Source organism: Mugil cephalus, chromosome 1 (genome assembly GCF_022458985.1).
Source record: "Mugil cephalus isolate CIBA_MC_2020 chromosome 1, CIBA_Mcephalus_1.1, whole genome shotgun sequence".
Taxonomy (NCBI): Eukaryota; Metazoa; Chordata; class Actinopteri; order Mugiliformes; family Mugilidae; genus Mugil; species Mugil cephalus.
In genome coordinates, this window is record NC_061770.1 from 29205612 (window position 1) to 29231186 (window position 25575).

At 40.4% G+C, this 25575-nt stretch overlaps 1 protein-coding gene across 4 annotated transcripts; it reads left to right on the forward strand.

The window, feature by feature from the left end:
- Positions 1–3809: 3809 nt before the first annotated feature.
- On the forward strand, positions 3810–21663 carry LOC125009022 (zinc finger BED domain-containing protein 5). 4 transcript variants are annotated; one of them, XM_047586524.1, is made up of 6 exons: positions 3810–3847; positions 9519–9554; positions 9691–12330; positions 12416–12652; positions 13579–13680; positions 19144–21663. In XM_047586524.1, exon 3 carries the CDS (start codon positions 9983–9985, stop codon positions 11828–11830), a length of 1848 nt encoding a protein of 615 aa, XP_047442480.1. In that variant the 5' UTR covers positions 3810–3847; positions 9519–9554; positions 9691–9982; the 3' UTR covers positions 11831–12330; positions 12416–12652; positions 13579–13680; positions 19144–21663. The 4 variants fall into 4 exon arrangements, with proteins under 4 accessions (XP_047442480.1, XP_047442464.1, XP_047442490.1 ...); XM_047586508.1 differs by having other exon boundaries at positions 9691–12652; XM_047586534.1 differs by having other exon boundaries at positions 9691–12652; positions 19147–21663.
- Positions 21664–25575: the final 3912 nt, after the last annotated feature.

A 25575-nucleotide genomic window follows, 5' to 3' on the forward strand; every position in this document is an offset into this window, starting at 1 on the left:
AATTTTGAAATGTCGAATTGTTTGCTGTTGTTTACACTCTGGATATATAAGCTAATGCTGTAAGCATGTTTTGCCCCTGCTAAGGTTATGTTGGAAACTGTACAGTTTTCTCCACTGTTTACATTACATTACTGTTGCTCTATTGTGCTAAGTAGCAGTTCATAAATAAGTAAGGAATATTATTGGTGAACTGTAAATCATATAGCAGTGTATTTGAATGTTTATTCTGATTTACCTGTTGAATAATATTCAGAGAATATTTCTAATACATTTTATTATTTTCTTCATATTTTCAGACCACACACTAAATACACACATGTTGTAAAGAACTGTATTAAAAAAGACAAAAAGATCTCTCTGTCTAAGTTTCCTGATTCTTTAATGGGAATCAATGTCCATGGTCTGCTGCCTCAACCAGCAATCCTTCATTGAGTCTCGCCTCTCGAACAATTGTGCTTCAAATATCTGTGATTCTTTTGGCAGAGATTCTGTTGGCAGATGGCAGATCAGTCATTACTACACAAAATAAGATGTTACAATCCCTTCAGTAAAGACCAGAAGCCCAGTCCAGCTGAAAAACCGAACAGCAGGCTAGCAGTCAGCTACCAACTAGCAACCAACAAGGAGACACCAGCTAACTAGCCTAGCCAAAAGGTTAGATGCAGTAGGGTTAGTTGTGATGCGACTACATGTCAACCATCACATCTCTGCTAAAGCGGAAAGAGGCCAGGCCTTCTCTTATTGACAATATGTTGGCTACTCTGGATCCACAGAGTCTGTGATATTACAGTTCACACACACTTTGTCCTGCACAGCAGAGAGGCAGTAACAGGAGTCACACTGTTTTTGACTTATGTACATGTCACTACATCAAATGCTTTCCAAAACATACATTTAATTAATAATAAGTGAGTCTTGATTGTAGCGTTTGCAGTCATTACTGGACCAACTATAGAAAGTCGTTTGTCATAGCATTTACAAGAATCACAACGTGGCATCCATCAGGGATGAAGCCATTATCATGGTTTGTACAGATTTTATGTGACATTAAGCTGTTAAACTGGAAATATTTGAAGGTTCTGTGGTACATATGGAAAATCAAAGTGATCCTCATATATTTCAGTGTATAACAAAAATGCCAACCTCACTACAACAGTGTGAAGTTCATTGAACAAATTAACTGCATTCATACTACTATAACATAAAATGTATACTGTAACTATATTTTATAACCAACTATAAATGCATGGGCAGCATGCGCAGGCTGTTCAGTCATAGAATCACAAAGTTTTGTCTATATTTTGAATATATTCAGAAATTGTCATTTTTGATGCTCCAGTTAGTCCAGTAGTTATCTACCATTGTTTGTATGGCTGCATATTGTGGTTTTCCATCTGTTTGATCAAATAAAATAATTGTGAACAAGGAAAGTGTGTGACCTTCATTGCCTTCATGACCCTGAGCCAGTGGCTAAAAGACATTTTGTCTTTCTGCTGTGGTCTCAATCAAGACAAAATGCCACCTGTTTGACTGTTGTCATGCCATTGGAAGGGTGTAATCCTGATACAATTAGCCCTTATATTCTTGATCATCAAAGATAATCCTTTAAGACAGGGGGAGGGGTTAAAGAATCTTTTAATGGTCATATTATGTAAATGGTAAATATGACCTGTGAAACATTAATTGGTTTATGGGGCAAATTAGCTGTGAAATGGTCCTAATTTATAAGTATGACTATGTATAAGACAAAAATGAATATCTTGACTAAATTTGATCACTAAATATTCCCTAAAGTATGTTTGACTGATTTCATCCAGCTTGGCCCAGAAAGACGTCTTTGGATGTAAACCTGAGACAGCCATGGCTGAGAGCCAGATGAAAATTAAACTTTGTCGTAGGACAACAGTGATGACATCGTTTGAAAGATCTTGACCTGGGGAGTAACATAGGTCAGTATGAGAGTTGTGGGCGGCTCCTGCTCCTCAGGTGTGCCCTTTGAACCTTGTACCTGAGACACATTTGAAGTCTTACTGTTCAACAACAAAACATGGTACAGACACAGGATCAACGGTTTGGGAAAATTATTGACCTCTACTATGATACCTAAGGGCAAACTAATAGGTGGCGCTATTGACTAGTGTTGAAACCTTGAAAAAACCTGATTTCACCTTCTTACCAATGACAAAGATGAAATCTGATCAAACAGTTGTGCTCCCCAGGCCCTGAAGTAAAGTTTGCTAAGATCACAGTCACAATTTTACATAATAGAGAGAATGCACCGGAACTACAAATTAAATGGCGCGGCAAGTTGTTGTGTATTGTGACTCGGAAAAAAAATGTAGTTCCTGAATTCTTCTTCAGGGTTAGGATGTTGATATTAGGGTTCAGAAAACATATATCCACTCATTTTCAAACAGAAAGGTATATTCCCAACCTACATGTTGATATCTTGAGTAGAGATACGCTATTAATAGTATCATTAGTGCTATTTTTGGAGTGTTTTTACTGTTTCTACGTGGGAGCTTTATCCCGCCGAAAAAGGGTGTGTTCAATGACATACGGTGTTCAGCAACGTTTCAAGACGGATCTTACGAATAAAAGTTTATTTCTCAGAATCGAAGAAGAAAAGATTCAAAGTGAGAGCCATAGCATGAAGCTATGTTATTGCTGAATTATCAGGGATATTTTGATGTGTTTAAGTTGAGAAATGTTGACGATCTCATTAGAATAAATCCTTAAAATAGTGATATAGAGGGTCCTCGATTCTCCAATCAGATTGAAGCTCGCAGCGTCATATGTCGTCGCGAATGGGTTATTATTGTAGTGAATGGAGGACTGCAGCCTCTGCTCTAAGCGTCTCTTAAAGCCATGAGCGTGTTTACATTGAAGTCAACTGAGAACCCAGAGCGTCTTATACAGACGTGAAAGGGTACCTTTTACGTCAGTATCAGACGTCTAGGAGCGTGACAAATAGTCGGTATATTACGCCTTGGGAATGAGAACTGTTTGGGTGGTTTTAAAGGCGTAAGATATTAATTACTTTAAAAGGTTCTGTTGTCCTGAAAAGATCCCCCTTGTGTGTATGGTGAATTGTTACTAATGGAAGCCCATTTAATCCAAAACGCGCTCAGATATTGCATTTGGTTCGGAAAAGGTTCGGATTGCCTTCACAGGACAAATGAAATGGACCAGGGTTCGTTACAGACTCTGAATCAGACCAAACAAGTGAACCGAGTTCCAGCCGCAAAGGTGGTCTCGGTTCACTGTTTGGTCTGCACCAGAGTCCACTGATTTGTATTCACACCTACGCAAAACGTCCTGACCAGAGAAAAGTACCGTTCCAAGCGGACGAAACAAGCCTGGTGTGAATACAACCTAAGTCTGAAGTCCCTTTGTTCTGTGCCAGTTTGTCTTGTCCAGAGTGAATATATTTTATATATATATTATATAAAATTATAATATTATATATATATATATATTTGTGACATTATCATAATATTTGGAATTATAGTATTAAGGGATGCATATTATCCTGTTCTAACTATTGCAGTAACTGTGTAGACAATTGTCTACACAGTTTCAATAGTTACTGCTGTTAATTATTTATTGGTTACAGAACCACACACATAAAGCTGCTAACTATCTGAATATTATTGATGCACAGTGCATGAAGTTGTTATAACACTTAGAGTTGATCGCCCATTACCCTCTGAGTTTGAAGCAAAAAGAGGAAGAAGCCAGTCAGAGGAAGAGGGCGGGCTTTACTTGGTGTCACTGAGAAAAGATGAAAAAAACGTCAGACGAGTGCGAAGGACAATGAAGGAAACGTCTCTGCAGCGTCTGCTCTGTAAGTCCACAATCTTTGACTGTTGATAAGTGATGAAGGAGACATGGAAACTAGTCAGGATCAAGTCAGCATGAGGACCAGCTGCAGGTCTAAAGAGGAACTGGAATCATTTAAAGAGGAAACTGGTCAGAAAGGAACAGGTCAGCTTCAGTCAGTGATTCTATCAGTGGAACTGTGAAGTGAACACACACCTGTCTTTATGCTCTGAGCTACAAGTCGTGTGTTTGTTGAATATTGTCACTGTTCATAGTCAGGATAACCACGAGGAAGCTTCAGCTTCTGCTTTTAGATTCAAACTACAGCATTAAAGCGGAAGAACCAACATGAGAACAGAGTCAGTTAACTGTGAACTGATCATTATTCTCTAGCACTGACCATAGAACAGCACTGCTGCTGTTTGCATGACTCTTCATCTGGACCTTAGCCTACGTACTGGACTGTAGTGATGCAGTCATTAAGACGTTACACTGTCTTCTCTGTCTTTGTTGAACTGGAAATAGAAATGTGTCAGTTCTGTGATGTTGTGTCTTGGTCTCGGTCCTGGTTTTACTGCAACTGAAATAAACATTTAGCAGATGAAGACTTTCAGAACAGCAGTAGTCGATATAAAGTGTGTCTGGAGTTTACTGTTGAACATTGTAAAAAAAAAAAAACTTGTAATCTAACAGAATTTTACTGTTTATTAGGGCTGCTGTAAGGGATTTGCCCCGAGGCCCTATTGTTATCCCATGTGTTTCTTCTTATTAGGGGCTACGGGGCAACGCCCGAGCCCCTATTGTTATCCCGCGCATTTCTTCTTCTTATTAGAGGCTACGGGGCAACGCCCGAGGCCTAGCCCCTACAGCTAAGCTATTGATATCCCGCGCGTTTCTTCTTCCTATTTTTTTTTTTAATTTTTCCTCTTCCTCCTTTTTTTCGTCCCTAAACTCGTCCTACAGCTCGAAGAGTATTATATCAAAACATGTGGCTGAATCGGGATCGGTATGCTATTACTTTTCTTTCCGGAATACGAATTTTTCGCGACCTAAGTAATGAAAAACTGCGAAAAATTTCCCATTGGAAATGAATGGGACAGACACAAAAAAGAACCCAAAAATAACAGTTTTTCAAAGATCTACTGCTCAGGCATACTTTCACCTACAGACTTTATTGAAACTTTAAAATGTAGACACAAGCCTTGTGTATTGGTGTATTATCATCTCGTTTTGATAGATCTTATCGTTGTTGATCAATCACTATTCAATGACCATGATCTTTTTCGAAAAATCTCGTTTTAGAGTGCGGAATCTTGACGCTCGTCCAGGCCACAATTTACACACTAGACACATGATTTTTCCACAGTTGTGGACAAACTTGTTGTGTCTCTCACAATGAGCTCAGCAAAGCAGTGAGACGTACAGAATTTAAACTGCGAGCCTCTGTTCGTGGTAAAGTACCTCTCTGCTCTCCATTCACTCCAATGCAAAGATTTTCTGAGAGAAGGAGAAGGACCTTTGTGTTTAACTCGCGAGTGTGTCCAAAATATTTACTCTAGAAGGACAAAAAACATATCAAAGTCTTCAGGAAAGTTTTATGACGCCCACGGTCTGCTTGGTTTTCTGATACGAGCTACCGTTTTGTCACAGTAAGCCTAAATGTGAGACCAGTAAAGAGGCGGGAAATCTCGCTCTTTTCTGTGTCCCGGCTCTGCGCGCTTCCGTCGTCATTGACGACAACTGTGAGTTGCCACGGCAACCCCTGACCCTCAGGCCTGAGCCACAGCTGAGACCAGTTCATTCATCAGCTGTTTCTGCTGTTAATGCAGCTGATCCCTGTGTCCCACACATGTATGTTACAACAACACACACCAACACACACAAACACACACAACATACGTACACATACACAAACATGCGCGCGAAAGCACGCATTAATCTCTCACACACAGGCTTAATGTGCTAACCATAAGCTGACTGTGCTAAATGTAGGCTAACTGTGCTAACTTAGAGCAACACACACCAACACACACTACACAGTTGACTACTGTGATTACAGCCACACACACATGCGCGTGCAAGCGCGACCTCCTCACCCACCCACACACACACATGCACACACAAACACATAGGTAACACAATGTTATTACAGCTACAGATACACTCAGGAAGAGTAGTAGGATGTACAAACATGCGTGCGAAAATGTGGGTTAAGTGTACTAACTGTGCGACATGTGGGTTGACTGAACTAAATGTAGGCTAACTGTGCTGAATGCAGGCAAAGTGCGCGAATTCCCATGTTGACAGAGACGGTACCCCTGGCATTAGCTCCCGTAGCCCCTTCAAAATTTCCCAGAGGGAATTTTGTAGTTTTACATATTGTTTCCGTATTTTTAAAATTCCATTTAATTTACAGAAAGATACTGATACTGATTTTACATGGCAAAAATAACATGAAATTACTGTAACTGTGAAAGCAGGAGTGAAAACACGATATTTCTGTTCTTTAAAAAAAAAACAATATTTATTGTTACAATATGTTCACAAATGTATCGTAATTTCACAAATATTTGTCTGTTATTTAATGGAATAAGCTGTAAAATTCAACTATAAAACTCTAAAAAAATCATTTAAAATTACTGAGAAATTTATAGTAAAATAACTATTTAACATTGTAGGCTGTCATATATACATATATATATAAAACGTCTTGAATGATTTCACTATATATATATATATATATATATATATATATATATATATATATATATATATATATAAAACGTCATGTCAAACAGCATGTCTGAACAAAACACGTGTTATTAGGAGACATTTTGCTGCAACGTCTCCCTGCACAAACACACAAAAGAAAAAAAGAAACGTGAAGACGACATGTCATTGTGCGTGCTTTGAAAAGTGCGGGTCCCGTTTGGATTGGTCGACAGAAACGGTTGGAGAAGAAGAAGAAGAAGAAGAAGAAGAAGAAGAAGAAGAAGAAGAAGAAGAAGAAGATGAAGAAGAGGACATGCCATTGGCTGTTGGGACACTGAACATCCGTCTTTGACGTTACGCTTAACAAGGTCAACAACCACCACGCGGCTGTTCCCGTTTGGTCACAGAAACTTGGAGCAAACAGCAGCTAATGTCGAGGCTGGAGGAAGGACGAAGGCAGAAGGCAAGTATCAAACTGAAGCTGAGTAGTATTAGCTTTATTTACCACCATGCCTCTGACTTTACTCAGTCGACAAAACCAATCCGCTAGCATGTCGTCCATTGAAATGTTAGCTAACTACGATGACAAAAGTATGGCCGGCGGAGGCGTCTTCACGTGGCGTCTGCCAGTGTTAGTCATAGATATATATCTATGACTGTTAGTAGTCAGCCAGACCAAACACTTTTTATTTTATTTACACTAACGTTAGCTTAGCACTTAACAGTGAGTCATTACGTTAACTTTTGTGAACTGACTAACACAGGCGGAGAGAAAGAGGAACAACATTTGTTTAGAGCTGCAACAATGAACAATAATCGATTATTAACCCTCTTCTACATTTTCACTAGTTTTTTGGCCATAACTTTTACTGCGTGTCTTGAAATGCATGATTTCTGGCTAGGATAGGAAGCTGGATTTTATGGAACGTGTCAAAATGTCAAAGTCTCCTTTTCACGCAGACTGCTCCTACTCCTCCACATGTAGGTATCGCTACCGAGACATTTTAAGTTCATTTTCTTCCAAAGGAGAGATAAAATGTTTTATAAATGGTACTGAGATTTGGTAATGGTTTATTTTAACCAGTTACTCTTTCTTAAAACTAATATTTTCATCTTCCTCTTGCCTCTCACAAATATAGGAGGAGCGACCTACTCTGCCTTTTTCAAGGTTTTTCAAATTTTAATTTTGGTGCAACACTGGTCAACATGAAATTCAAAACAATACTGAAAAATATGTAAAGGATAAGCTAACGATCATCTTCTGGTTTATTGAGGGGAGATCTGCTAACACAGTTTAGGTTGACTTTTTCACAACCAGCAGCATTTATTTTGATTTTGGCAAATTTCATGATTCATAATTTTTTTTTCTTTCTCTCTGCAGATAAGTGGTGAGAGTTGATTTCATGGCATGAACTGGTGGTTTAGAACTCCACTCCTTTCCATGCTGAACTGTACAGTAAAGCAGTGCGCTCCACAGTAGGAGAAACCTTAGTCAAAGAACCCAATGTTGAGCAGCTACCAAGGTGCAGTGGAAAGGCACTCAGTACAAAAGGACTCTTTCTGTCTTTAAATCAAGGTGAGGCACTTGAATTCAGACAGACTGAGCTCGTGTTTGTGATGCAGGACCAGCATGTATAATTTATTGTTACACCTCATGATGTGTCCTATGTGCCAGCATTTGCATTGTATGAAGTGAAACAAGCATGAAATGTTGGAAGCCTGAGCAGAAACTAGATTATTACCATTTGCATGTGTACAAGCTTTGTGGGACAAGAGTAATTTCACTTCAGCATAGCATTGTTGACTCCGAGTCATCTGGAGTTTGAAAAATTAAAATCTGACAGTAACAGTATTTTTCATCCCTTCTAGTCGTCCTAGTCATGGATGCAGAGCTTCTGTCTTTCATCAAATCAGTGCCTAAACTGAGAGACCCTGAGCCTTTGCTGGAGCATCTGCAATGTTTAGGAGTTGAGGACCTGAGCTACCTGAAGGAGAGTGACCTCCTTTCTGTCCTCAGACCAGTTTAAGCCAGGAAACATCTGTCACTGAACCAGCCATTTTAATTGAATAGATTTTTGAATATTGCTGTAATAATGGCTACCTGCTACAGTTGAATAAAAATACGGAGAATGGGAAATTGTAGCTGTTCTTGTTCAGCTTGGTCTCATTGAAACACAGCAATTAATTTCCCACTGACCAAAAACCGGTTTAAACCATTTAAAATTAAAATAATTCTGGTGTTATTTTTACTTGGAAGTCCTTTAAATATTTAGGAAATCAATGTAAAAGAAATCACAGAAATTACAATAAACAGTAAATTGTTGCAGTTGTTCACCCAATATGTAGTTACCTTTTTCTGACATGTTTTGAAAGATCAAATTATTGTTGTATACTGTTATATTACATCTAATATAGTCATATACAGCCTTTTTAAATAAAATGTCAATAAAACCAACTAACAAGAGCACATTTCTGTAGATTTAAGCATTATTATTCATATTACAATGTTAATTTGTAATATAATTTGTAATGTGCTCTTATAAACCAACTAATAAGAGCACATTTCTGTAAATTTAAGCATTTTTATTCATAATACAACATTTATTTACCATATTTGTAGGTAATTGTTTAAAAATGTGAAAATAAAATCTCATTAAATGTTAAAACAACCTAAAAATAAGGCAAAATCTTGTTAAAATTACAAGTACAAACTATTTTAATTATGGAAAATAACTATTTTTACGAGAAAGTAATTTTCTGTTATTTCACTGTATTTTTTGGCGCCCCTGCTGCCAGAAATTTACATTTTTTTAGGATTTTTTTTTTTTTTTTTTTTTTTTTTTTTTTTACAGTGAATGATTCTTTAACATGACTGAGTCCTCAGCAGTGGATCCACCAGAGATCTTAGAGGAACCGGAGATGAATGAAACTCTTCTTGATGATTTAGTTGAACTCAAACTAACCTGAGTGTCATTTCTCTTTAGTTCTGAGCTCTCTGCTGTTCAGCTCAACAAACCAAGGTTAGTCAACGTCTTCATTCACTTTAAACCTGTTCAGTCCTCATCATTATTACTCAGTAGAGTCAAAGCTTTCAGTCAATATCTCTCAGAGAAAAGACATTAAATGAATCCTATTGTTTCATCTGAACCCTCCCAGCTCGTCTGACTGTGAGTCCCAGCTTCTCTCAGTTCTTTAGAGGAGACATTGTGTCTCTGAGCTGTGAGGAGGACGACAGCTCTGCTGGATGGACTCTGAGGAGAAACACCACCACGGGACAGAGGACTCAGTGTGGAGCTGGGTGGGGAGAACCAGCTGGTTCTTCATGTGACATCAGCCCAGTGGTTCCCAAACTGGGGGGCGCGCCCCCTAGGGGGGGCGCTGAGGCATTGCGGGGGGGGCGCGAATGGAATGAATGAATCAATCAATAAATGACACTAGCTAGCATAACATGGACAAGTTTTTGGCGGGGCTCCCACGTAAACGCAAAGCAGAGGATGAAGCATCGCCTAATGTGCTTCCAAAGCAACTGCCTTCCAAGGCAAAGAAGAGAAAATATGACGACACATATCTTGTCTTTGGCTTCACCTGTACAACGGTGGGTAATGAGGAGAGACCGCAGTGTGTTGTCTGTCTTAAAGTGCTAGCTTGTGACAGCTTGAAGCCGAACAAGCTAAGACGCCACTTGGAGACAAAACATCCAGAGCACAAAGACAAGCCAGTTGAGTTTTTCAGACAAAAGCTCGTAAACTGCCGCGCTCAACAGTCTCTCTTTACTAAAGCTGCATCCATGCCGGCAAGTGCTCAACTCGCCTCATATAAAGTTGCCTACCGAGTGGCGCAGTGTAAAAAGCCGCACACAATAGCGGAGGAATTAATACTTCCCTGTGCTCTGGACATGGTTTCAACTATGCTTGATGACACTGCAGCCAGAAAACTAAGGGCAATTCCTCTGTCCAACAACACCATCGGCAGGCGCATTTATGACATGTCAAAGGACATAGAGGAGCAGCTTCATGAAAAGGTGCGTGACAGCAGCTTTTCTCTGCAGATGGATGAAGCCACTGACAGTAACAAAGACTGTTTATTGATTACTTACGTCAGATTCATAGATGGAGATGACATGAGGGAGGAACTGCTTTTCTGCAAACAAGTTACTGGCAGAGCCACAGCAGAAGAACTGTTTAAAATCATTGACTCTTACCTGAAAGAGGCCAGTCTGAAATGGGAGGACTGTGTGGGGATCTGCACAGACGGGGCGCAGACTATGGCTGGGGAACGCGGAGGGCTGCAAGCGCTGATCAAGCGCGTTTCCCCCAATGCGCAGTGGACACACTGCATGATACACCGCGAAGCACTGGCGTCTAAACAGCTGAGTCCAGAGCTGAATGATGTGATGACCGACGTCATTGCCACCGTCAACTACATCAAAACACGACCTGTCAAAGCCCGGATTTTTTCGGCACTGTGCGAGGAAATGGGCTCGGACCACACAGCTGTTCTGTTGCACAGCGAGTCCCGTTGGCTGTCACGTGGGAAGGTGCTGTCCAGGGTATTTGAACTGCAAGATGAAATCCGCATCTTTTTGGAGGAAGAGGGCAATGATCTTGTCCACAAATTTTACTGTAACCATTTCCTCATGAAACTTGCATACCTCAGTGACATGTTTCTGAAACTCAACAAAGTGAATTTGCAAATGCAGGGCACAAATACACACCTCCCCCATCTGGTAGATACAATCACATCATTCATCAGAAAACTTGAGACGTGGCTGCAGCGAGTGAAAGATGGAAATGTGGACTCATTTGAGAATCTGAAAGCATTCATTGAAGTCAACAAACTGCAGAACACAGTGATCCCATGCATGAAAGCACACATCTCCGCTCTTCAGAAACATTTCCAGAAATACTTCCTGATGCAGGATCCCAAAGAATATGACTGGATCCGTGACCCCTTCAGTGCAACACCACCTGCCGACTTCAGCACATCAGAGGAGGAACAGTTCATTGATGTCACCTCTGATTCAACAATGAGGCTGCAGTTTCAGTCAAAGACACTGGCTGCATTTTGGATTGGAGTGGATAAAGATTACCCACTGCTAGGCAAGAGAGCCCTGGCCATTCTTCTTCCTTTTGCCACATCCTACCTTTGTGAGATAGGTTTCTCTGCTGTGGCCTCAATCAAGACTAAATACAGATCAAAGCTGGACATTGAAAATGAACTCAGAGTGGCAATCTCAAAACTGCAACCCAGGTTTGAGAAGATCTGCAGCATGAAGCAGGCCCACACCAGTCACTGAAAAGATGTGGTGAGGATTAAAGGTGTCATTTTTGCACAGCAAACCATTAGATTTTAGTTTTTTGTTCTTCTCGGGGAGTTGGTCACGTTTTAAAACCCATTTTTGCAGAGACAAAAACAAAAAACAGAATGTTGAATATGTTGAATATGAACAAAAAGAAACCTGTTACACTGAACTTAATTACATAAAATAATTATATAGTTTATTGCAACCTGTAGTTTATGGCAGTTTACTTTTATTTGTTCAAAAAAGGTTGAGGCTTGTATACAATGTTTGAAATAAACTGAAATGGAGCCTGAAAACTAAATATGTGTATGTGTGTCCTGTTTTTTTTTGTGTGTATGTGTTTTATTTTTTTTTTGTGTGTGAGGAGGGGGGGGGGGGTGCAATTTTCTGATGTACCAAAGGGGGGCTCAGCAGTGAAAGTTTGGGAACCACTGAGCCACAATGTTACATCATCAGTCATGGAGAGTCTCCATCCAGCTGGATCACTGTCACAGGTGAGGAGGTCAGAGATGATTCTTCAGCAGCTTTCAACATTCACAATGAGACAATCAGTTCATTATTAACTTTGATTCATTCTAGAGAAACCCACCACCACCACACCTCCTCCTACAACAACACCTCCTCCTACATCAACACCTCCTCCTACGTCCACATCTACTCCTACGTCCAAACCTCCTCCTGGTTCCTCTCCTCCTCCTGGTTCCTCTCTTCTCCTCCCTGTGTTCTTGCTCCTTGTAAAGTCGTTTCTTATTTCTGTCTTTCCTCTGGTGTTTCTGATTTTCCTGGTGAGACGATGTGTTCGTGGGAAACATGAAGGTGAGACACAAACTTCTGTTCTGGTTTTATTTTATTCAGAATCATTTCTACATGTCTGCTCTTCATTTTTATTTGAATTTTGTAACAATTTTCATTCATTAAGTTACATTGTGGTTCATTTCTGTGACGTCTTCAGAGATGACATCACGTACAGTGACGTTAAAATATCAGACAGATCAGATGTAGACTGATTTGTTGAGGACATTTATTTGTCTATGATTAGACATTTATATGTGATGATGATGGTTATAATACATTCTATCAATATGAGTCCTCACAGGTTCTGTGCTCTGTTCCTCTGACGTCTTTCTTTGGTTTCTCTAGTTTGTGTTTTGGGAGAAAACTTTCTGAAACAGGATGATACTTTTAAAAAAAGTTAAAATAATTTAGGCAATTCAATGACAAGACAACTGACATCTTAAATACATGCTTAGAAATTATTATCATAAATACATTATAATTATACTGTATTTATAATCAGATGTCATTTGATATCTTTATCCAACAACTACAACTACCACTGTGGTAAATCTACTCTTTAGTTCATGCCTCTGTTGTCAGGGAGCTTTGTTCTGTGTGGTTTGTTCCTGTGGTGAGTCTGTTTACAGAAGCTAATGTCTCTGTTTCCTGGTTCTGATCTAAACATGAACCTGCTCATGGTTCACTGACTAGGATGATACATTAATCGATGATAATTAATGTGGTTATTTATTACATTAAATGGACTTTCTTCAGTATTATTCTGTTTTCATGGTTTAATTTTCATGTGACACCAACTTTTTACCTTATTCACCTATAGACCATTAACATACATGTTAAAGTATGAGTAGAGATGATGTGAGTATCGTAGTACTCCCTGCAGCAGCAGTACTGCTATCAGCTGCAGTAGCTGCAGTAATGTGATGTGTATGTGTTGTATTTTCCAGACTGTGATCCAGCTACAGTCTACTCAGCAGTGAGAACAACACAAGACGTCACTGATGGACAAATATTCATCAGAGACAAGAAACACAAGTCAAAGGCCAGAGGTACAGCTGCTCCTCTTTCTCTGCACCATGTTCACGGCTCATGGCTTTACTCTCAGATAAACGCTAACAGCAACATACTAACACTAAATGCTAACATCAACGTGCTAACATAGCATGCCAGCACTTTGTCAACATCACAGCTAAATTAAAAGCTACTTACTGTAGCTTCGTCAGTGTTTTATCAGGAACGTCTGTGAGTGGTGTCCACCTGAAACACACATGTGTGTGTGTCCTGTTTGATTGTCAGTCAGTGGTTCCACCACAGCTGGTCATAGGAGTGAGGCGGTGGAGGCTTCAAACAACGACACTAACTTTATTTAAGATAATACCTTATTGATTCCCAATGGGGAAATTCAAACTAAACACTGTTCAGGATTGAATCCCTCACTGGCTCCTCACCATGAACACAACCAGTGATACTGTTAGAAAACACTGAGTCTGACAGCAAACACCTTTAAGGTTGGAGAAGGAACATGACCACTGTCATGAACTGAATTAATCTTGGCAGGCAGCACCTCATTCCTTCTAACCAGCCTCACTATGTGAACTCATTTTCCATTCATTCATTCATTCAGTTGTTGAAGGAATGAATTCATTTGTTGATTCATCTCCATTGTCCCTGAGCAAAGGGCAGGTCACTTGTCTGTCACAGTCCAAATGTCATTTTAAATTATTCAGTTAAATCGTTCCTGTTCAGTTCAAAGCTGGAAGTGCGTCATTAACTTCAGTTTAATGTCAACTAATATTGGTTTAACTATTTATTCGTCATGTGCAGGGTCAAATAAGTCAAGTCAACTTTATTGCCAACTCTGACATGTGCAACACAATACAGGATTGAAATGACCTTCCTCAAAGGCTACAATGCAGCAGCTAAGGGGTAAGGGGGTCCTTGGTTAGTGTGGGTTGGAAATCGGCAGAGGGGGGGGGGGGGGGGGGGGGGGGGGGGGGGCAGAGCAGGTAGAGAGTTCAGTTTCCTGACAGCTTGGTGGATGAAGCTGTCCCTCAGTCTGCTGGTACTGGTCCTGGTCCTGGTCCTGGTCCTGGTTCTGGTCCTGGCTCCCAGACTCCACAGCCTCCTCCCTGAAGGCAGCAGACTCAGGAAGTTGTGTGACGGGTGGGGGTCATCACCCGCAATGCAGAGGGCCTTGTGCATGAGCTTGGTGTTGTAAATGTCCTGGAGGGAGGGGGGGGAGACACCGACTGTCCTCTCAGCTGCTCTCACTGTGCTCTGGAGGGTCTTAGACCAGGATGTGGTGCAGGCTCCGTACCAAGCAGTGATGCAGCTGGTCAGGATGCTCTCTCAGTTTGAGGAGGAAGTAGAGGAGCTGTTGAGCCTCTTGGCCAGTGATGCTGTGTTGGTGTCCCAGGAGACGTCCTCTGTGACGTGGACACCCAGGAACTTGGTGCTGCTCACCGTCTCCACAGCAACACCGTTGATGGACAGAGGAGCATGCTGGGTGTGGCTCTACTGAAGTCCTCAACAGTCTCTTTAGTCTTGTCCACATTCAGGGAAAGATTGTTGACTGAAGCCTCTAACCCTGATCCCTTGATGGTTATAAGTGTACATTTGAATTTATACCTGTTTATAAATTATCTCCATAAAAAGATGAAAACCGACACTTTGCTGGTGTCTCAAGTGTCTCTTGATACAATTATTCATGTTTAACTCACACAGCAGCAACTTCCTCCTTCACTGAACTGTAGTCTGATCAGATGGTGTGATAGTGGCACTTCTCAGAATAGTATTGTTTTCTTTGGCTGCTCTGGGTGTGTACATTGTGTGAGTTTTGTGCCTTTTTGTGAGATGTGTCTGTTTGTACAAATAGCAGCAAAGTGTTTGTGGTCGTCCACTTCTCTGTTTCACAAACGTTTCCACCAGAGGTGTTAAGAAGAGAAAAACTAGAAACCTTTAGAGCCTTCAGTTCATCTCCTCCTAATTGTACATAAAAGAATTAAATGTTTGCCACAGCTGCAGTTTCTCCTGCTGCTATAAATATTAAAGCTTAACTAGAAAATTCCCTCTGGGAAATTTTGAAGGGGCTATGAGAGCTAATGCCGGGGGTACCGTCTCTGTCAACATGGGAATTAGCACACTTTGCCTACATTTAACACAGTTAGCTTATGGTTAGCACAGTTAGCTTACAGTTAGCCTGTGTGTGAGAGAGTAATGCGCGCTTTCGCGCACATGTTTGTACATCCTACTACTCTTCCTGTGTGTATCTGTAACTGTAATAACATTAAGTTACCTGTGTGCATGTGTGTGTATGTGTGTGCATGTGTGTGCATGTGTGTGGCGCCTGTGTGTGTGTATGTAGCTCTAATAACATAAAGGTACATGTGTGTTTATGTGTGTGACGTTCGTGCATGTGTGTGTGTTACTGTTATCACAAAGTTACCTGTGTAGTGTGTGTGTGTTGTTGTAAGTTAGCCTACATTTAGCACATTTAGCATCTGGCAACACCGATGGGCCGGTGCATGTGTCCAGCTCATAAAGTGAAACCTAATGTTGGTGCTTGTATAGAAGAGAGTAGCAAATTAGGCCACGCCCCCCCATTTGAGTGAAAACTGGCAGAAAATACAAACACCGCCCTAATCAGTGTTTATTGTGTGTTGCTAGCATTGTGTGTTGCTAGCATTCATCGTCTGGAAAGCGGGGGAAATGGCTGCTGTTAGTCAGGCAGACACATGATGTCAAAAATAAATAAAATAATAGGAGCCGTAAGTCCATGTACCGACCGAGAAATGGGTGAACGACCCCACTCAGGGGCCAGAGGCGTCATACTACTATTAGTTTAACTATTTATTCATCATGTGCAGGGTCAAATAAGTCAAGTCAACTTTATTGTCTGACATGTGCAACACAATACAGGATTGAAATGACCTGGCAGTTTGAGGAGGAAGTAGAGGAGCTGTTGAGCCTCTTGGCCAGTGATGCTGTGTTGGTGTCCCAGGAGACGTCCTCTGTGACGTGGACACCCAGGAACTTGGTGCTGCTCACCGTCTCCACAGCAACACCGTTGATGGACAGAGGAGCATGCTGGGTGTGGCTCTCCTGAAGTCCTCAACAGTCTCTTTAGTCTTGTCCACATTCAGGGAAAGATTGTTGACTGAAGCCTCTAACCCTGATCCCTTGATGGTTATAATTGTACATTTGAATTCTTCCCTGTTTTAAATTATCTCCATAAAAGGATGAAAACCGACACTTTGCTGGTGTCTCAAGTGTCTCTTGATACAGTTATTCATGTTTAACTCACACAGCAGCAACTTCCTCCTTCACTGAACTGTAGTCTGATCAGATGGTGTGATAGTGGCACTCTCAGAATAGTATTGTTTTCTTTGGCTGCTCTGGGTGTGTACATTGTGTGAGTTTTGTGCCTTTTTGTGAGATGTGTCAGCTTTTACAAATAGCAGCAAAGTGTTTGTGGTCGTCCACTTCTCTGTTTCACAAACGTTTCCACCAGAGGTGTTGAGAAGAGAAAAACTAGAAACCTTCAGAGTCTTCAGTTCATCTCCTCCTAATTGTACATGAAAGAATTAAATGTTTGCCACAGCTGCAGTTTCACCTTCAACCAATACTGTTCTCAGTTGTAGTGCCTTCAGTTCTGTAAAGAGAGAACATTTAGAAGGAAAAACATCTGGACGTCTAGACGTCAGTGGCAAAAAGGCTACCGTTAGTCAGGCAGACATATAATGTCAAAAAATGAATAAATAAAAAATAGGAGCCTTAAGTCCATGTACCGACCGAGAAATGGGTGAACGACCCCATTCAGGGGCCAGAGGCGTCATTCTACTACTACTACTACTACTACTACTACTACTTTGACTTTATAGCATGAATTTGACATTATAACTGACTGACATTAGCTAATGTTAGCATCATCACGATTAAGGGTTTTTGTCACAAACATACATGTGGATCATGAGGCTGATCCACCACCAAAAAAGAGCAAAGACTGATTCTCCTCAAATATGAAGAAGAAAAAGTAAACCTCACTCGAAATCTCCAAAAGTCAAACACAGCAGCTGCATCGAAGAGACGCCATAAGCCATGGTAAAGGACTGCAGATTAAATAAATGTGTAAATTACACATCAATGGCCCAATTAGTTTACATTTAACGAAGCCACAAAACCCAGTCACTGAGCTGCAGAGATGAATCAGGAGTATGAATTAGTGTCATTCCTCCAGATGTAACCCCTCTGGAGTAAAAAGAACGTGGGAGGAGATAAAAAAGCACAAAAACATCATTTCATCTGGGGAATTGGATTTCTTAATTCCATCTTCTAGTGATTTGGGCTCCAATCTCAATCAGGTCTTCAATGAAAGGACACGTGATTCTTTCCTGAACAGCTGATTGGCCGATGGGTGGAGCCTTTTATCGGATTCAGATAAATCCTGAAAGTTACTCTGACCTGAAGCAGGTTAGCTGTTCAGAGTAAGTTGCCATGGTAACGTAGCTCCATAAGAATGAATCCAGCTTCATGAAACTAGAAACCCAGGGTTAACCCTGAAGTTACCTCCATAAGACCCTAATCCTGCTTCCTGATACAGGCCTCAGCTCAGGTCTTTCTGGGTGGAGTTTGCATGTTCTCCCTGTGTCCGTGTGGGTTTTCTTCAGGTTCTCTGGTTTCCTCCCACCTCCAAAGACATGCTGGTTAGGCTGATTGGTGACTTTACATTGGCCCTAGGTGTGAGTGTGAATGGTTGTTGGTCTCTGTGTTAGGCCTGAGACAGACTGGAGACCTGTCCATTTGTTCTATGGAACTGTCTTATCTGAATAAACGCACCCCCTTAATGCTGAGGCATGAAAATGTCTCAAATACACCTAGAATAAACAGACATTTACAACTTCCTGATGGTCGCTTTCCTAATAATTGATATCGATTCAGCTGTGTTATTCACTTTTATCGATTTATTTCTGTATTTATTTGCTTGAAAATCATGTTCTGATTTGTAATTGATGACTTCCTGCTGTTTGACCCATCCATTAGTTGACACAGTGGTACAGTGGAGCAAATTGGGGGTTAGATGCTTGGTCATTGTACATAAAATAATTAAATGTTTGCCACAGCTGCAGTTTCACCTGCTGCTATAAATATCAAAGCTTAATTTGTAGTCACCAATCAGCCTAACGAGTCTTTGGAGGTCACATCAGTGAGCAGGTAGAAATACTTTCACCTGTGTAGCACATTGCAAGACTATAAACCAATACTGTTCTCAGTTGTAGTGCCTTCAGTTCTGTAGAGAGAGAACATTTAGAAGGAAAAAGTTAAAAAAAAAAAAGTTAAAATGTAAAAAACAAAATAGATAATTAAATAAATAAATAGGAGCCGTAAGATGCTTGGTCAGGAGAATCTTCGCCCCCCCAGCTACACCTCTGACCCCCTCTAATAATCAGGACTGTGAAACCTGTGATTTAACAACAATGATTGACTTACTTTAAACTGTGTGTGTCTGTGTTCAGCAGTTCCGCCAGAGCCAGAGGTCGTCTTCTCTTCAGTGAAGTAGTCCACCCGTCCACCCACTGATGTCCAGCTGCTGGACTCTGACTGGTCCCCTCAGCCTCTCAGACCACAGAAGGCCTGTTGAAAAAGAGTTTTATGTGTTTCAGGTCTTTCTATAATTTGTCTCTTAATCGTAGTGTGACAGTCATATGACTCTGGTCCTACTGATATTCAGCTTCAAAGGAACATAATTGTCATCAAGTGAGGCAGATACACTATACAGCCAAAAGTACTCTCTCTCCATCCTAATCAGTGAATCCAGGGGTTCCAGTCAAATGCATGTCCACAGGTGTGGACATGGAAGCCTCTAAGCTGCAGACTGCTTCCCTGAGAACGACAGCAACTCAGTCAGGAAGTGTCAGGCCACATAAAATGACTTTGCTTTTGACAAACATAAATTAAACATAAACATTCAATTTAAATTTGTACAAAAAAACAGCAACACAACTTTCAAATGTGCTGTTCTCAAGCTCTGTAGAAGCTGAACATAGCATAGCACAAAAGGTAGAACTGCAACTACAGTCTCATTTCAAGTCAGACGTTTGCTCTTGAGGGACTGGACTTTGTTTAACAGCTTTGAATCATCCAGCTCCAAGAAAAGTCTTTAGAATATCTCAAAGGTGAACTCGTGGCTGTCTGGGATAACCGAGATCCAGCGTGTAGGTCAAGCCAAGGAGGACAGAGCAAACCCTTGCAATATCTCCCAGTCCTGTGATGATTTCCACGCCCTCTATGACATTTCCTATGTCCTTTGGGCTGTTGCTTGTAGAAGCTCCAGGCTTTGGGGTCACAGTAACTGCTATTATGAACTGTTCAAGTTCCCCCAAGTTCTCAGTGTCCTGTAACAAAACTGTAAGTGTCGTAGTATAAAACTGTCAGAGCTGTATTCCAAGCATATCACAATACCAGACAAACCATTCATAATCGTTTTCATAGCTTTCAAATTGTTGAAAAAGTGTCAATATTGTACAGTACTGTGTGGGTGTGTCTGCTGGAGGCACCCAATAAAAATAAAAACTTAAAATAAGCCTTAAGGACGAGCAATTTTTACAGACATTTTAAAAATAAAGTATAAATAGAGATTTAAAGGGGGGCTGTGGGGCGGTGTGGAGGTAGGCCGTCTACAGAAATCTGGCTTTAGTTTCAGTAAAAGGAACTCTGAATGCTTCTGCACACCAAGAGATTCTGGACAATGCCATGCTCCCACCTTTGTGGGGCCAGTTTTGGAATGTCCCCCCTTCCAGGGTACAAAGCCTGGATGAGGAAGAAGTGGACTGGCCTGCACAGAGTCCTGACCTCAAACCCATAGAGCACCTTTGGGATGAATTGGATGAATACTTGGAGCTGTTAGAGCTGCAGAGGCTGGAGTCGTCATATTAAACCCTAGGGATTAAGAATGGGATGATTGAAGTTTGTAAGCCTGTAAAGGCAGGTGAGAGAATACTTTTGACAGTATGGTGTAGATAAGACCTCTCACTGTCAGTGAGCCTGTGTTTGAATCTCCTACTAATGTTAATCATTCACTCATTTATTTTGAAAGGTTGCTAAACCTATAAAATGGAATTGAGATCATTCCTAATAATTCTGGTGATGCTGAGTATTACAGCTGAGTGCTATGTGTAAAGTAAATCAGGCATTGACTGCAGCTCCTTCAGTCTGTTACTGGGTATTTGAGGAGTGAAAGATTTGATCTGATCTCCAATCAGCTCTTTCTGAGCAAACATCAGTACCACATGTATTTATTTGAATGGTTTCCTTCATAGAGATCATTAGAACTCAGAGCCACCACAGGGACGGTTTCATTTGACTAATATTTGTTATAAATTAAATTCCAAAGATGGGGAAGGTGTGCTGACTAAAGGTTTCTTTCCAGTCATTCTGTGTGTTTTTAAGGTCATTCTGAGTGTTTTCTGGTAATTCTGAGTGTTTTTTTAGGTCATTCTGAGTGTTTTTTCTTGTTTTTCTCATTCTACTTGTTTTTTTTCTGTGCCTTGAACCAGTCAAATGGTTTTTGGTCGTTTGGGCAAATGGTCGTTTTTGTCTTCTGTGCTGTTTTTGTTTTGTTTTCTCTGGACTTTTGTTCTTGGCTGTGTCGTTGGTTGTGGAGTTCGGTGGAGCGGCCGTTGTGTCTCTTGGTGTGTTCCTGCGATCAGCTGCCGGCGCTGTCTGTGTCCCCGGAGCTTGGCCTGAGAGTCCTGCTGAACTTCAGGATGCGCTTGATGGGACCCAGAGGGAGTGTGTCATGTAGAGAGCCTTGGGGACCTGGTTCATAGGACCGCAGTACGTCTGTGCCCGGCTTCAGACTCTACGGGTGGACTCACTCCGTTGGCATGGAAACACCATGCCATGATATGACCCATGCTGCTGTTGCTATGCAACTGACCAAACAACTTCAGACACTGATTAGCCAACTATTTTTGTAAATTTTTTCATAATTTCTCAATATGTAAATTTTTTAATTACACTTTTTATTTTCCTTTAATCTCATTTTATTTTATCTTTTTTGTGTTTACTTTTATGTGCAACAAAGCTATGGTGACAAAATCATTGCCCTTGTGGATCATTAAAGTCTGCTGTTAATGGAGAACCTCCATTTTCATTTTCTCTTCCTATAAACTATTTCCTTAGTTGATTTATTTAACACAGAACCTTTACTCATTGTATTCTGGGTTGTAAAGCAAAAATAAATAAACAACAGCTACAGTTAATGTCAGTTCTTTATCTTTCATTATCTTCAGATTTAATGAATCACCTTAAAGTCTTTCCTCTTCCCTTGTAAAAATATATAATAAACATATATGTATATGTATAACATACATCATAGATATTCAGAAGCATCACTGGTCTTTGACCAAAACAAACAGTATCTCTTTTCTTTGTCTTTTATAGACATGAGATATGAACAGCACATCTTATTGAAGATAAATATTTACAAATGCTGGTCATAGACTAAAACTCAGCATTCAACACAATCACTCCTCAGTTTTTGAGCCTCAGCTCCTCCCACTGCCACTGCAATTGGGTCCTGGATTTGTCTGGGAGACCTCAGTTAGTCCAGGACCACCACACTGAATGCACATGCTCAGATCACTGCTGCTCAATTTGCTGACTCACAACTGGCACCACACAGTTACAATCCCATAAGTAATGTTTCTACCCGGCTGGCCTTCGGCAGATGGGTTCCTCCATATGAGCTGGGTTCTGCTTAAGGTTTCTTCCTGTTAAAAGGGAGTTTTTCCTTGCCACCGTCGCTCTCAGGCTTGCTCTCGAGGTTGCAGGCTGGTTTTTGTGAAGCGTCTTGAGACAATTTGTATTGTTATTGGCGCTATATAAATAAAACTGAATTGAATTGAATGTTTACTGAGCTCATCGGTAAGAATAATGAGTCAGTATAAAGATCAGAGGTGCAACAGTCTGGTGTAGAACCAACAAGCTTTCTCTGAATGTTGATGAGACAAAACATATGTGGGGTTCACTTGGGGTGTGTAAAGCATCCAGTATTTTTTTTTTTTCAGGTACACTTCTAATTTAGGACATGTAAGTGTAAAATAAGTATTCTTTATCCATTATAGAAGGGGCAGAACATGACTGTGATGATGATTTGGTTCTTGTGGGAGACAATAGGTGACTCAATGTGCTGCATGCTGAAGTGTCCTTGAGCAAGACATTGAACCTCCAGTTTCTCCCATTGTGTGGCACTGGTCTGTGAATATGGGTGTGCTTGTGTGTGTTACAGAATGGGTAGATGTGTCTGTGACTGTAAAGGCTTTAAACCTCCTGTTATGTTTGTTTGTCATCCACACGTACAGAGATGCCCTCCACTCTGCCCGGTCAGTATATTACTCTCACATCATCCAATCCGGCTCCAGAAACCCTGAAACACTATTTCCCACTACCACCTCCCTTCTGAAGCCCCACAACAACACCGGTTCATCCTTCATATCCGGACAACTGCCAGACCTTCCTTTCATTCTTCCACTCCACAGCATTCAAAATAGAGACTCCACACCTTAACCTCCCCCCTTGCTTCACCTGGCAGTTAAAAAACAGTTAATAACCTGCTGCTGTAAATATGCTGACAGTAATGACTGCAGTTTAACAAGTGGAGAATAAAAAATGAACACAATAGAGTCTTTTCCCAGGATCTATTACTTCACTATCAACTTATTGTCATAAATATATGATGGAATAATGGTTGTCATAAATATAATGTATTATGGGTTTTGTGGGTTTTATATTTGTGTGGTTCTGTGGTTTTTACCAAAATCTCAGGTTAAAAATTTGACTTGTTCCATTTTGGTTATGACTGACTGATACACATCTCTATGCAATGCAGAAAACAAATGCAAAAAAAACACAAACTTGTGTGTGTGTGATGTCAGGGTCAGAATTCCCCTGGAATTAAAACCGAAGCTAAACTAATTAAAATAATCAGTTAAGATCATTGAGGAAAGCAGTGTGAAGGTCATGTGACTCTGGTCCTGTCTGTTTAGAGACACCTGGACATTAAAGTTGACTCATGGTTAAATGAAAGATCTTAAAACTAGATGTTGACACTTTCCTCTTGAAGACTGGTCAGATATGATGGATGATAAAGAACCTGTCATATTCATTATTCTACTTAGTCACAGTTGTTTTCGGTAGTTATTTCCTGTTTTATTTTGAAAGGTTGCTAAGTGTATCTTTGTCCTCACCAGCTCAGGCTCTGGCCTCTTAACACAGTGAACCAGGAAGTGTCCTTTAATCACATATGGTGTCTGCTCCCATCTACTGGTGATTCTTAGTATTACCGATGAGTGCTGCGTGTAAAGTAAATCAGACACTGACTGCAGCTCCTTCACTCTGTTACTGGTTATTTGATCCGTGAAAGATTTAAGCTCCAATCAGCTCCTTCTCAACAAACGGTAATAAACCTGATAACATGTAGGTTCATTAACTTCACTAGACGTCTAGATAAGACGTTGATTTTTTTGTTTGTTTGTTTTGTTTGGTTTTTGCACTTTTTCTGGGGAGACTGAATTATTATTTTTACTGAATTATTGTTATCCAATTGCTGTTTTGTCTTAGAATTTATTAGATTCAAGGTAATGTTCTGAAGATAAACTGATCACAAATTAAAATTAAATTGCCGCAGAACCTCTCTGTGACTGAGTGTTCATTCTCCACTGAAATCAGAAACTATAAAATGCACACTTTTAATCAAACATCCAGCATTTGTACCACATTCAGTTCATCAACTGTATTGAATCCATGTTTTGTTCATTTTTCTAAGCCTTATAATGAAGAAGTTAATCTGCTGAATTTTTAGTCATAGTTTCTACCATGGAGTCATACATGCATATAAGTTGTCAGCTAAATTCTGATTAAGGCAATAATTTGTTTGTTTTTTTTCATGTGCATGTAACTGAATGTTTGAAGCTATGCAGTCTCTCTTAAATTTATGTTGTTGTGGTGCGTTTAAGTCTTACTTTGTTGAGAGTTGTATGGTCGTATTTGATGTCCATGATCAATTGTTTGCAAATCATTCTCACACTAATGACAACTGTGTGATCTCTGTAAGATTTTGCATAGAAGTATTTTGAAACTATTGTTCCACCGATGGCAGCTATACAGTCTTTTTTAATTTTCTGTTGTGATGGTGTTTTGACATCTTAAACTGTTCACAGCTGTATAGTCTTTAATCTCACAATAATGTCGGTTGTATGGTCTCTCTGACAGGTTTCATAATGAAGCAGCATTTTGAATAAATTCTCACACTGATGACAGGAGTACAGTCTCTCTGAATTTACAGTATTGTGCAAAAGTTTTAGGCAGGTATGGAAAAAAGGCTGTAAACTAAAAATGTCTCTGTTGTAAAACACTATTCTGAAAAATGTTCAGCGTGAACAGGAACTCACAGAAACACAGTTGATCTGTCCAGGACCTTTACAAATGAACCCAGAGCTGAAGCACAGAGGACTTTACAGTGAACTCTGCAGAGAGGAACCTCACAGCTGCCACTTTGGAAACGAACATGAAGGTCAAGAGTCAGACTGAGAGGAGATGAAGGCTCAGGGAGCTGCCCTCAACTGATTCTTCAAAGAGATTCTCCAACTGTCTCAAAGGATGTCTCAAACTGGGTGATCAAATTATTATTATCAAATGTATCTTTTTAAACTTGACAGTTATTTTCCAGATTAAAGTATCAACAGTAATTAAGTCCAACATTAACAAGTTGTTTCCTGGTTCGTGTCACTCAGCAGTGATGTGGTCTCTGAATGGACTCATAATGATCTGATCATCACCTCCCTCCTGACTCTACTACAGAACAGTCTGATAAACAGAGACAGTCCGTGTTCTCTCTCAATGTTCATCGGCTGGGTTCTGATTCTTTTGAGCAGGACTCTGTTGTC

What these genes read in the sequence shown, in the direction of transcription:
- LOC125009022 (XM_047586508.1), top strand. Translation starts at nt 9,983, where the DNA reads ATGGACAAGTTTTTGGCGGGGCTCCCACGTAAACGCAAAGCAGAGGAT.